The following is a 15323-nucleotide window of genomic DNA, read 5'->3' on the forward strand; positions in this document are numbered from 1 at the left end:
TGATTACTTATTAATAGCTTTCTCAAGCTTTGAATACATATTTAATTACCAGTGTATGCAAGTTACGAGTCGAATCATTCAACTTGCATTTCTTAGAAGCCTGATTTACTTAAAAATATATTTTTTAACTTCATTACAAATCCCGGATGACAGTTGAGATACGGCCGTTCCCAATATTCAGTCTATCTCTTACTTGAGATAAAAATCGTATCTATATATATAGCGATAGAAGTTTGCATGGAAATTGCATATTTTCGCGTCCCAATATAAGGCGATAAGAATGACTTATCGATTATACTGGGACAGTTTCAGATTATTGACAGCTAATTACTGACAGTAGAAGGTAGTACAGCTGTAGATAGTATATTGGGAACGGCCGTTAGTTAATTACCACATACTGATAAAGAGCTTTAAACACAAAGTTCTAATCATGTAATATATAAAATTCTCGTGTGATGTTTGAATTTTATCGTGTCTTTTCATCAGGACTGAGAATAGTTCATAAGCTGATTTATTTATTCTAATAAAATAAAACTTATAACTTTATTTTACAATACTATGATAACATTAAAATTTAAATTATCGTTTACCAAGAATACTAGCAGATTTCTGCGTTGGGTCATTAACTGTTTTGTATTAAACAATTTTTTTTTAATTTAAATGGCAAAACAACGTTTGCCCGGTCAGCCAGTACAAAATTACTATTTTAATTTATATGCTGGTTCTTTGGGTTTTTTACAACGTGTTGAGGCATAAAAAATCTTAAATTCCCAGCCATAGTTGATGCTTTAAGCATGATATAAAATTCATTCTAACAACACAATAACCGTATACATGAAGATTCAAATTATAACTGTGAATTGGCCATTAGTTTACATAAGCTATTAAAAAACCGCATAAAATTGAAAGTAACACTATTGAGCGAGATTAGTTAAGATCTAATTAAATTATATATATATTTACAGTTGTTCATCGGAATAGCCCGACCATCAGTCGACACGTTTCTGTCGGAGAAGGTCATAGAATCATTCAAAATGGAATACCGAACCCGCCACTCGATTGATGGAATGATAATTGAGGTTGATCAACGGATCTCTTATGTCATCGGCTACATGACTGACGAAGTGCGAGGTGTTAACGCGATGAATTTTATGCATTACAAAGACATGCGATGGGTCGTCGTTGCTTTACGTGAAAGTAAGTTTTGTTCTTTATTTGACCATAAATCATCTAAGGCCCTTTGACAAATAATTTGCTTTAAACTGTAAACTGCCCGACTCCTCGGAGTACCATTATCATCAGCCGGAAGACGTCCACTGCTGGACAAAGGCCTCCCCCAAAGATCGCTCTGACGTTCGATCCTGCAATGCCCTCATGACCAGATAGTCCGTGAATCTGTCCTTTGAAATATGCGCCCTGCTACTTCAGATTCATCATTATTCGTGGAGTATATTGGATATAAACTAAATCTTAAATTATGTATTTAACTGAATTTCGTTTTTGGAATAGCGATTTTACAATTTAAATAAAATATAATTATCGAATGCGACGATATGTAGCGAGGAACGGAGATTACTTCCAAAAACAATAAAAGTATTGGCAACTTTCTACATTAAGCCGTTTTTCATTTTCTAAACACTTTCAGTGTTACCTAGGTATACGAGTATTGTAAGCTAATAAAGTAACTTACTTAACGTAACTTATATCTAGATGCGGATGCGGAGTACCCATTGTTATTCTTAATTCATAATTCAAAAATGAAGTTATGTCAAATAATAGGTATAAAGGAGTCTTGATGTAATACAATAATGTATTCAATTTATATATTTTTCCTCACTAGTCGAATCTACAGAGTAAGGATAAGTGCAGGTCATAAATTTACATCCATTCTCTGTACTTTTTTTGTATTTATTGTTTCCAACTCTTAACCATTTCAAGCTTATTATCATTTATACTATCACCATACAAAATAGTCACTATGTCATGTTCTTTAATTTTAAATTAATTACTGATTGAATAAGATTTTTGTATGGTTTACAAATAGTCTGAATATAGTGCTAAGTTTTTGCCTATTTTATCTGAGAGAACAAGTAATATCAGTACACTATTTGTATGGACATTGGATATTCATTTATTAATATTTTTCCGAGTGTATTAATACTTTTATTTTTCTTTAAACGAATGATTTTCGGGTGATTATTTAAATTAATTTAATTTAGATAGATTTATTTAATTAAAGTAGGTAAATCAAAGCTTTTACCAGTAAGTAAAGGTAGGCTATGTTGGGTTAGGTTAGGTTAGGTCGGACGTCAAAGAGTTAAGGCGACACTAAATGCCAGCGACCTTGAGCGATAAGAGTTCACCGCTACCGGCCCACCATCTATGTAACAAAGCCAATATTTTCAAAATTCTTGGGTGGAAAACATACATATGCTTACAATCCTCGTTATTCACTACTAATCTGAATAAATGAACCTACACAAAAAAGTACAAGCTATAAGAATAACTTTTCTGAGAGAAATACCAAAAAAATGCGTCACGCCATGCCAAAAAACTTGTTTAACTTCAAAGAAAAGTGGTAGTTCAAAATAGCTCGGCAGTGTTAACTATAACCAACAGCAAGCATTATCAACCTACAAATAAGACTTAAGGATATGTGTAACAGGATTAAGTAGTGTTCATAGCTCGAAATGCTATACTTTCACCACAAAACTTGTCTGAAAACACCATGTTTGCGTGTTTTCTGCTTATTCTTCGCCTTAACAGCAATATTAAAAATAACAGAACCTTGATTAGATAAACATTATTAATATCAAATCATAGCTTTTTCCAAAAACTAGAAGCAGGTTATAGTAAATTAGAACGCACTGCTTTTTATATATAATTTGGATACTTTTTTTATAATTGAAATTAATCTTCAAAGTATGTACTTACTAATGAATATAAATTTTTTATTCAGAATCCGGATTAATAAATAATAAATATTTATTGCTTTAACTAGTACCCGTGTGAAAAGATTCAGCTAATTTTAAAACGGCCGAATTTAAATTTTAAGATTTTAAATAAGTATTTATAACAAGATCTTTAAATAAGTATTTATGTTACATTTCACAGTGTATGATCAAAGTAGAATCATAGGCGAATCGTGTTACCGGATCATTACCAAAAATGGCCAATTGGTATACATGAGGACGCTGGGAAAACTGGACGTTGATGCATCAACAAAGGCTGTCACAAGCTTTGTCTGCTTAAACACCATGGTGACCGAAGAAGAAGGTATCGCACTTACAACAAGTATGAAGAAGAAATACAAGATGTTGATATTCAACACAGATGATATTACCGAAGACGATATGGAGGTTAGAATGAAATATATTAACCTGTCATAAGTAGGTCCGCAATATACGCAGTGCCTTCATAGCTGACATTCACAGACATTTTGTTGACTATGAATTTAAGAAAACTCTACCACAAAGCTGGGGAATGAGCTTCCTTGTGCGGTGTTTCCGGGACGATACGACAAGGGTACCTTCAAAAAAAGCGCGTACACCTTCCTTAAAGGCCGGCAACGCTCTTGTGATTCCTCTGGTGTTGCAAGAGAATGTGGGTGGCGGTGATCACTTAACACCAGGTGACCCGTACGCTTGTTTGTCCTCCTATTCCATAAAAAAAAACATCTATTAGCTGATACTGTTACTAGCAGGTACTGAACTCGTGTCTTATTGACTTATATTACTTGAAAAAAAAACTAATAGGACATCTGGATTCAAACCGGGGTCTTCTGCTTTCCGGATCACCTAATGTCCCATCTGAGCTATTACAGTCCTGTATATAGTGACAAAATTTAACTTTGTATTTATGAAAATCGTTGGAGCCGTTTCAGAGATTCAGATTATATATATACTAGCAGACCCGGCTAACATTGTTTTGGCATATAAATTATTTTTAGAGCTAGACCATTTCTTGGACATTGCAACATTACTTCATTTTTCTAAAATAAACGTAGCCTTACTAACTCCTCATTACATCAGCTACCTGCCAATAAAAGTTCCCCCAAAATCGGTCCAACCATTTCAGAGATTAGCCGGAACAAACAGACAGACAGACAAAAATTGTAAAAAATGTTATTTTGGTGTATGTACCGTTTATATATTCATATACATTTAGTAAAAAACGGTTATTTCAATAGTACAAACAGACACTCTCACAATTTTATTTATATGTATAGATATATCTCTAATATATAAAATTCTCATGTCGCGGTGCTTGTAGTTAAACTCCTTCGAAACGGCTTGACCGATTCTAATTAAATTTTGAGTGCATATTGGGTAGGTCTGAGAATCGGACAACATTTATTTTTCATCCCCCTAAATTTTAAGGGTGGTCCACGTCAATTTTTTTTTAATTATTTGACATTTTTTTTTTTGGTTGATTATGAGTCAACATTAAAAAATACATACAACTACAAATTTTCACCCATCTACGATCAACAGTTACTTTTGTATCGCGATTTTTATATCGGCAATACAACGTGTGCTGGGTCAGCTAGTATATATATAAAGTTATAAGAGTAGTAGTTACCAAATCAAGAACAAATATTTATTAAACAATCTAGACTCTTAATTTGTTTAATAATATCAGTATTGCTTAGGGTCGATTTTTTTTTTTGTTTAATACATTAAAATACTAGTTTTTACCTGCGAAAACGTCCGCGTTGAGTCGCACTTTGGGCAATTTTTTAAGATACTTTCCAAATAATACACATACAAACTGCTATTCCCGCTGCTGGCAACGCTCTTCTATGATACATCGCATATCCCTTGTCATTGTGGACAGTCTCTTTAATAGTATTTCCCTGTGAACTTTAATCTCCTATTTCATTCCCATGTAGGTTAAAGTTTCAAAAATGCTCGAACAAATGTTTATAGATTATTTCTTATCTCTGCCTTCAATACAAAGTTTAATGGTTTTATCCTCGATAAAGACTTCCATACAAACTGCCATCCCCTATTTTAAACCCTCCATTTATTTTTTTGCAATAAAAGGTAGCCTATGTCCTTTTTCAAGCTGTCTCTCTTTTTCTCTGTACAAAATATTATCAAAATCGGTTCGGTGGTTTTGGCGTGAAAGCCAAACAAACAAACTTATATTTACATTTATAATATTAGTAGGGATTAATATAACTAATAAGTAAATAACATTGTATTGTTTAATTCAATTAAAACACTTCGATGGTTAGATTTAAATTAAGCCAAGCTCAAATCTATATATATAAAAATGAATTGCTGTTCGTAAGTCTCGCTTTAGCGAGTTTTAACTCGAGAACGGCTGGACCGATTTGGAAAATTTAGGTCTTGAATTATTTGTGGAAGTCCAATTTAATAGGAAAATGCTCGGAATTAAATACAAACAACAAATTTGTTATTCCTTTGATGTGTTCATACATAATTTCTATGAGAGAATTTATTGACACACGGTTTGACAGTTCTGCTGTGAAACAATTTCATTACGACAGCAGGGTGCATATTTTACGAAGTAATTCTTGATGTTATGATATATTATTGATAAATTCATAAAAAACATTATTTTATTTATTATATACAGAACAACGTCTGTCGGGTCAGCTAGTATATTATATTTCTCATAATTTCAAGTAATAAATAAATCAAAAGCTTATATTGTATTTATTGTAAATTAAATTTATTGTTGATGATATACCGTTTAATTTATTTCTTGTCTGATTCAATCTAATATATAAAATTCTCGTGTCGCAGTTTGTTACCAAACTCCTCCGAAACGGCTTAACCAATTTATATGATATTTTATGTACATATCGGATAGGTCTGAGAATCGGAACATCTATTTTTCATACTCCTAAAGGAAGCTATCTCTATTTTTTTTTAAATTCTTTGAGAATTTAACTTATTTTTATTTTATTATAATTCAAAATTGAAAAACTTCAAATTTTCACCTTCTACAATCATCCCATTTTTTTAAGTAATTATATATTTGGTAGGTCTGAAATCGGTCGTCATAAGTTTTTTATACCCCAATAATTTTAATTATTTTGTTTTCTTCAAAATTTTATTTCAATTTGTAAGGTACAAAATATTTGGGGTGACATCTACAAATATATGTGTGTTAATAATTATGAAATTGTATTGGTGCTCATCCTTTTGGAGCAATAAATAAAAAAACAAATCAAATTAATCTTGGTAAATTTTACAGGTAGCGAACAAAATATATTCGCCAGTAGAAGATCCGATACAGCTACAAAAAGTCATATTAAATTTGGTCATGGATCTCCCAAATGAAGAGAATAAAACAACAGACGAACCAACGGAGAATAAACAAAATTCACCCACTAACTCACGTCTAAGATTATCAATCATTCCCCCAGAAAGGGAAAGGATATTAAGTGCAATTAATAAAAGTAGACTTATTTTACATAGGCATAAAGATCCTCTCAAAGTTGATGACCAAGAGAACATAAAGATTCACGAACGAGATAGTGATAAAATTCAAAATGTACAATCATCAAAGATTGGGCTATCTGAAAATAATTGTGAGCAGAATCTTCTTATGACAAAACCTGTCATTGCAAAAAGCGAAACAACTCACATTGCTTTGAATGAAGAATGTTTATCACAACGTAAGTTGTAATTTTTTCTGTACTTATTTCTTTACCAGTTTCCAGTGCATTAGTCACAGAACAGGTAAAAGACCTAGAGGTGCCCTAGACGCGCCCTAGTCAAATAAACACAAGCATTCGCACACATACCTAACCACTAACGCAGCCCAATAATTGGTCAACACATATATATAATTGGCATACACACGCCTACTTTTGACAGCTCACGCCTGTGAAGTTTCATATTTTATTTCATGGATGGGTCCATGACTATAGTGATGTGCCACGCATAACGAACAAGCCTACATTATAAAATCGGTTTTGACATTTAAATCGAATATATTCAAATCATGTAAATAATAATCGTTACGCACGGTTTCTCTATTCTTATATTTAAGGTCTAAGAGCGGTGTTACGACAAATGGGATTTTGTGAGTGGTAGGTAATGATGATAATAATATTGATTTAAATTTAGTTTGTTCTCAAATATTGGAAAATAAATAAGATTAAGTTCAAATTCTTTGCTGCACCGTAAGCGCCCCATCACTATTTTTACGATTAACACGGATTGACTAAATAGTCTTACTGACCCAAAAAAACCATTATAAAAGTATAAATAATTAATTATTATTTCGATAAATAAGAAATTACTAAAAATTACAAATCCATACATTTTAAACACGTAACTATCGATTCCAAGTTCTACGAGAAAAATAATCGAATAGACTCAACGATTAAAACCTAGTGAACTGTTAAAAGTATCAAACCTTATTTGTTAGTGGCTGAGAAATGAAAAATTGCTATCGATATTTTTGTCGATAATTAATATCAGTGTATTAAAATAAATAATATAATATTTGTTAATAACATAAAAATACTTACGTAGTAGTAACATTAAAACAAATAAAAAAGTAGGTAACATTACGTATACAATTTATAAGTAACTTAAAACGTAACTTTATGTCAATGTATTGTATATGGTATATGTTAAATATTTTTGTTAAGTCAAAGTGTAACTGATGAATTTACGTTAAACAATCTTTTTGGCATACTGAATTAGTAGATTACAGTAACATTTTCCAAATATATTTAAAGTACAAATTTAACCCATTTAGAATCTTATTAGTATATGCACATAATATAATTACTGAACAAATTAGTATAATATATAGCCAATTGTCAACGTCCTCGGAGTACAAATTAGTTGTTCAGTAATTGACGGTTAGTTTCTTGTACACAAACTTTTTCAGAGTAGAAAGAATAGAACTCTTTAAAATTAAGTACAACCTTACTTTAAGATACTTCTCAATAATTGCTTTAGTCTGTCACATGGTTTGCCATATACCTATAATACTGTCCGATTGATATATTAAATCTATAAATATTTCGTGTCCTACAAAGTGGTGCATATTTTTACAACAATATATTTTTATTTTGAAGCTTATCTGGATACAATTTTATAACAGTTTCTGACACTGCAGATTCAAATCTTTGATATTTAAGTTGATAGAGATAAAGGTTCTCATCTGTCTATAGCAACATTAAACTTATAATCTGGTATATTTAAGGCCAAGACTTTGTAAAATGGCATAGATATAAGAACTTCAGAAAGTATTACTGTTTTACAGAAATGTTCAACACCTACGGCACATCAATTAAAACAAATAAACCCAGTTTTTCGTTAGGTGTCTATCAAAGTTATGCCATCTAACTTAAACTTGACAAGTATTTAAAATTTCATAGTCGTTGCAATGCTTTTGAAACAAAAGAGATATTTCTTATAATTTTTGACTTACTAATGAAAATATATTCGTCCTTGGTCGATTCTCGAAGTCTGAATTTTTGTCTAACAAGTAGATAAACAAGCAAAACAAAAGACAAGCAGTAAAAAAAACTACAAGTGGTAAACGGATGATACGGTTAAGTATGATTGTTTTATCATAATTAGGGAGCAGCTGTTACGCCTTTTCAGCCTTTTTGACCTATTCCGTGTGTGTATAACCATTTACAAATGTACAATAAGTACTGGTGAAGTATTAATAATCTTGTTAGACATATGATATTTTATATTATGATGTACATATGATAGCAAACATTGCCAGAATTCATGGTTTTCAATGTATTTTTTAGAATTCTATGACGTATTTCCTCTACTTCATGATGTAATGAGGTTTTCCTTCTACTCCACCTCGACTCAACCTTATCGGTGCAACCTAAATATTTGCTAAATATTAAAATTTAATTACAAAAAAATATGTTTGTCTTTATTTGAAAATTAACGCTTATTTAGTTTAACTGAAACCTTACACATATTTGTTAAATAATAATTAGTTGTACCTAAGAGACAATTAAAACTATTAATTTGAATTCATCGTAGTCTCTCTTGTACACAATTACCACAACCCCATTAAAACGTTTTGCTGACTTACACCCTTATCGCATGATGCATGGAAAAGAGCAATACTGAGAAGAAAAAGAGTTCTGACTCCACGCTATTAGTGGTTTGTTTACGTTTTATTTATTAAATCGCTGAAGGACTTGGCAATACTAGGCATACCTTTTAAGTAGGTACTGTCATTTCAATATTTTCCGGCTGGCGAATGTGTTTCAATTTTGAATCTCAAAACAGTTAAAAGTATAAGGATTAATGCTATTGTTTAGTCACAGCGTCGATTGGGATCTGTCAGGTTACGTATGAAAATGAATCTTTCTAAGGAAAATGTTCCTGCAAAAATTATCTACAATTTTAGAAGGGGCCTTAAACGGCTTCAGTGTTTTGAAGAGCTAACATCTGTATTCAGTGATGAAGCCCCATGTCTGCGGACCGTCAAACTCTAGTATTTAGAATTCCAGCGTGGACATACGAGTGTTAGTGACAAATCTCGCGAAGGACGCCCAAAATCCGCCTTCGCTGAAGATAACATCATTACTGTGTGACAACTAATTCTCGAAGATCGTCATGTGACGTATCGAGAGATAGAAGCTCCATTAGGCATCTCAGGGACAACCATTAGAGTGGAATAAATGTTATAATAACTGGTTTGAGCGAATGGAAACTATAATAAGGTTCTAGTTATGTTTTTTTCTTCAAACGACAAAACCTAAAAGGCATGCCTCGTACGGAGATTAGGTTGATTGATAATACAAAACCATGTCGCAACGTCAGGTGATCAAGCCGTTCACATAGCACTGCATCCCGCACAACTCGAGCAGCTGTGCGTGCAGCATTCGAATGGTTTGAGCTGATACTGGGGTGCGCTAGACCAGAGATGACAGCAGTACACCTTATGTGGCCGGACCTGCGCTTTGTAGAGCGCTAGAATGAGGGCTGGCTTGAAGTATTGCCGTGTTCTATTCATGACACCCAGCTCCTTCGAAGCCAAATGGCTTTGCCTTCCACATGACTGCGGAATTGACTTGAGATTTCGAGACCCAGATTCTATATTCCGATACTAGGCGAAGCTTTTATGAGTGGTAAACGCGCAAACTTGAATCTTCTGGAGGTAACCTCTCTCTGTATACCATGAACTGGAGGCTAAGAATGCCTGCCCTGGTTTTAGAGAGCAGGGTGGTAATAGCAATTCAAATTAAAATTAAAATATTTTTATTCAAAATAGCATATGACATCACTTATTGAAAGTCAAAAACCCGTGCCAAAACGAATGCCTCGGTCCTGAGAAGAATGAGCGCAACAAACTCAGCGGTCTGTTTTTTTTTTCATCAAAAAAATATGTTTTTTCAAAGTAATATTGTACAATTAAACTAATTATTTAATAGCCTGAGGGAAGTCGCTTCATGCCCAATCTGTGGTATCATTGAGAAAGTAATTTATGTTATAGTAACCTTTACCACACAAACGTTTTTTAACTTCAAATAATTGAATAACGTAATACTTTTGTTTTGAACATTTTCTGGGATCTTGTTGTAAAAGCATATCATCACCCCACAAAAGACTTACTAATTCGACTTAGCCGAGTAGTAGGCATTACAAGTTTATGTCTGTTCTTGGTGTTAAAATTAAGGTTAAGACAGTTCCTAGCAAATTCACTTATGTGCCTATGAACAAACATTACATTATCAAGAATATATTGAGAAGCAACAGTCTAATTTCTTTGAATTTTGCTCTCAATTATTCTTTAGGATCTAGGTTATAAATAGCGCGAATAGCCCTCTTCTGCAGCACAAAAATTGTATTAATATCGGCAATGTTGCCCCATAGCAATATACCATAGGACATAATATTATGGAAATAACTAAAGTATTAATTTAATTAAATAAATACTTTATAACCGCGTATGCTTCAGAACTAAGTTTGTTCGCCAATCCTTCAATATATAATAGGCTTATTGTTAGCCGAATCCGAACTGTCTCCTTATTTTTTGATCAGATAGATAAGGGCTGACTTCCATGAGTCCGAAACCGTAGTCCGAGTAATGCAGCCTTTATTTACGGCTATTAAAATGCTACCTTATTGCAAAATGCCAGTGTCAAGGTTACTACAGATGATTGGAATAGGTAAAGTCGAGGAACACAATAAATATAAATTAGACTAGGAACAAGATATCCACTTCGACAAAGTATGTAATTAAGAATTAATTATCAACATTAGGTAAACTCCCAGACATCAATAATATTCTTGATTAGCTCAACACCTGCATCCGATGTTGAACGTCCCCTAGTAAATCCAAATTGTTTCAAATGAAGTAACTTATGAGAGTTAAAGTAAGTAAGCATTTGGCTAAAAATTATTTTTTCAAAAATTTCACTTAGGTTCAGCAAAACCGACACAGGACGATAGTTATTTGGGGCAGAAGAGCATCCCCAATATTTAATTTTGGTGTAATTTTACTATGTTTCAGAAGGTCAGGAAACACACCACGATTAATACAATTATTTAATACTATTGCAAGATATGGTGCTATGACATCAATTATTGAACTTATTATTTTAACAGAAATACCCAATATCAACCATTTTTCCATGTCTAGAGAATTAAAAGTTTTAATTACTTCTCCAGCGCAAACAAAACTGAAATTGAAAACTTGTTCACATTCTTCAACATTTTCCAGAAGAAGTGACTCAGCAACACTGGTGGAGGAGACAAGAGTGCTTGTGATAGAAACTGGAATGTCAGAAACAAATTTCTCAAAAGCCGTAGCAACTTCCTGCTGAGATTGAATTATTGTATTGTTTATTGATAGATTGTCTTTCACTCTTCCAGATTGTTTTAAGTCATCTTTGTTTTATTAACTTTTAAATAATTTTGTGTATTTTTTAACATACTCGAGAAAAGATGCATCATGACTATATAATGTATATGAAATATCTTACTAGATAGCCTTTGTCGTAGTGGTTGAGAAATGAAAAAATGCCGATATTTTTGTCGACAATTAAGATGAGTGTATTAAAATAAATTATATTATATTAATTGTTAATACCATAATTATAGTAATTTTACAGCTCGTAAAATTAAAAATACATTTATAAGTAACGTAAAACGTAATTTTTATGTCAATGTATTTTGTGTAGTGTTTGTTGTAATAAATATTTTTGTTAAGTCAAAGTGTAACTGATAAATTTTACGTTTAACAACCTTTCCGGCATACTGAATTCGTAGATAACAGTAAAATTTTCCAAATAATTAAATGTACAGATTCGACCCAGTCTAACTGGGTTTTATCAATATATGTACATATAATTACTGAACAAATTGGTATATATATAAATTAGCCAATTGTCAACGTCATTAGAGTAAAACTAATTTGTAGAAGGAATAGAATAGAATAGAACTTTTTACAATTAAGTGCAACCTTACGTTAAGATACGTTTCAATATATTTTGCTTCAGTCTGTCACATGGTTTGCCATATACCTATAATATTGTCCAATTTGATGATATATTAAATGTTAAAATATTTCAGTTCCTACAAAGTAGTGCATATTTTCACAACAATATATTTTCACTTAGATTTTGATGTTTATCTGTATACAATTTTATGACAGATTCTGACACTCTGCAGATTCGAATCTTTGATATTTAAGTTGATGGATATAAAGGTTCTCCTCTGTCTCTAGCAACATTAAACCTATATTCTGGTGTATTTAAGGCCATCTGACTTTATTAAATGGCATAGATATAAAAACTTCAGAAAGTATTTATTGTCAACACCTATGGCATAACTATTAAAGCAAATAAATCCAGTTTTTCATTAGGTGTCTATCAAAGGTATGCCATCTAACGTTTTTAAAATTTCGTAGTCGTTGCAATGCTTTTTAAAACTAAAGAGATATTTTTTATTATTTTTGACCTACTGATGAAAAGATATTCCTCCTCAGTCGAACGTCGAAGTCTGAATTTTTGTCTAACGTATAATAATAGCACATTACGACATTATAACACTATTCATCGTAGCTATGTTCCTGACGTACTCTTAACATGAACGACAAGCAGTAAAAAGACAACAAGTGGTGAAAGTATGACGTATTATTAATCACTTAACTGAAGTTAAGTATGATTATTTTATCATAGTGACGGAGCGGCTGTTACACCTTTCCAGCTTTTTTTACCTCGACATTGCTTACAATTAGGTACAACACTATCGATACGCATGTATTCAAACTTTGATGTATTTAATTATTACAAATATCTCTTGTATTTGAAGGTTTTTGGACTTACGGGTGAAAATAAAGTTTTCGCGGAGTATCGTACGTTATTACGATAAGAGCGCGACCGTCAGCCGGTGTAGCTAATTTCGGTGAGAAATGATCCGTCGCTCAAATTCTCAGCACGCCTGCCCCGCCTACAAGGCCATACTAATCTCTTTAAACACTTTTTGGCATTAGAATAGATTAACCGCTATTGATCAAAACTAAAACTATTAAATTTTTGTAAAATTAATATTCGTGGAATCGAACTTGTTGATTTTAAAAGTAAAATACACAGTGTAATATTACTTAATCGATAGTGTCATTGAGAGTTACATTCCTAAGGTCACAGAAGGATTCTGTATTCTGTGCCGAACGTAAACTGACGTAGATATTAGATTATAACAAACAGATTTATTACAATTTTAATCATCATCATCATTTCAACCGGAAGACGTCCACTGTTGTACAAAGGCCATCCCCAAAGATCGGCATGACGATCGGTCCTGCGCTGTCCTCATCCAATCTACTGCGGCGATCTTGTCCAAATCGTCGATCCATCTTGTGGTGGGCCTACCAACACTACGTTTTCCGGTATGTGATCTCTATTAGAGGACTTTACTGCTCCAACGGCCGTCTGGCCCTCAAAATATGCGCCCTGCCTACTGCCACTTTAGTCTTGCAACCGCCTGGGCTATATCGGTGACTTTGGTTCTCCTAAAGATCTCCTCATTTCTGATTTGATCTCGGAAAACTCCAAGCATAGCCCTTTCCATTGCCCTCTGAGTGGCAATGAGCTTTCTCATAACGCCCATAGTTAGCGACCAAATCCGCGTTCCATATGTCATAACTGGCAACACACACTGGTTAAAAACCTTCGTCGACACTATACTATTTTACGGAGCTTCCCGAACGCTGCCCATCCGAGTTGGATTCGACGAGTGACCTCTTTTCAGAAATTGGACCTGCCCAACTGGATTATTTGTCCAAGATAGACGTACTCGTGCACAATTTGGAGAGTACATTTCCCTACTGTTACGGGAGTCGGTGCATTATACATACAATTATCAAGACTCATGCATGACTTCGGATAAAAAGCGATTTTGACTTGAATTTATTGCAGCTCTCAGCCTCGCCTTAGGTTACAAACTAAATATTTGCCCCTTGGTGGATAATATACTATCTTAAGAATTATTTTATTTTTAATTTATTATCAATTTATTGTCTTAACTAGATCCTGTAACTGAACAAAGTGAAAATAACAGTGATAAGCGAGAAACACTATCCGAAACTCATGAAGTATATGACGATATTGGAGATAATATAGAAGAATCCATCAATATATTTAGACTGGATCCAACGCCTCAAGCACAAAGCTTATGTAAGTACTTTACTAAGGAGTGATTTTATTATAAAAAATACCACTCTCTTAATCAGCTATTTGTCAAAGATTGTCTTGTAGAAGATTTAGAAATATTTTATTCAAAATGATATATATATATATATACATTTCCTTGAAATAATATGGTGGTAATTACTACATTTGGCCTTATATAAACTAACCAAACAAAAATACATTAAAAAGCTTTTTTGAATTGTAACACAGTATGGCTGTCGAAGCAACTGGAATTACATGAAATAATCTCACAGAGATTATTTCATGTAATTCCAGTTGCCAGAGAGTAATATACTGATTCTTAATGGTACCTATCGAATTTATATGAATAAGTGAGAGATACAATACATTATGTCACCATCATACAAATAATTTGCGTGCTCTGGTTTCTAAGGAAACCGATAAGTCAAAGGGATCAGGTGGAAATTTGGTGATGTTATTAAGGTCTAAAATCAAGAAGATCTGTGAACCGCGTAACCGAAAGGCGATGTTGTCTTTGCTGTCATCGATTTCTCTCTCATTTTTATGTAAGTAAGTGATGGCACGAGCAGATGTCCTGATGTTAATCGGAATGATATGACATGAGTACTTAAAGGCCGGTAACGCTGATGATGACCCGTTTGCTTGTTTGCCCTCTATTTTGCGTAAAAAA

The 15323-nt window shown here is 32.9% G+C and overlaps 1 protein-coding gene across 1 annotated transcript in view; it reads left to right on the forward strand.

Annotated features, from left to right (window-relative positions):
* Positions 1-15323, forward strand: part of LOC126978721 (uncharacterized) — a 95941-nt gene that overhangs the window by 39892 nt on the left and 40726 nt on the right. The window contains exons 6-9 of the mRNA XM_050827745.1: positions 966-1197; positions 3115-3359; positions 6229-6652; positions 14510-14656. Of these exons, the coding sequence (XP_050683702.1) occupies positions 966-1197; positions 3115-3359; positions 6229-6652; positions 14510-14656 (1048 nt within the window). The remainder of the gene's footprint in view (positions 1-965; positions 1198-3114; positions 3360-6228; positions 6653-14509; positions 14657-15323) is intronic.

The sequence above is a fragment of the Leptidea sinapis genome, chromosome Z (genome assembly GCF_905404315.1).
Source record: "Leptidea sinapis chromosome Z, ilLepSina1.1, whole genome shotgun sequence".
In the NCBI taxonomy this organism is placed as follows: Eukaryota; Metazoa; Arthropoda; class Insecta; order Lepidoptera; family Pieridae; genus Leptidea; species Leptidea sinapis.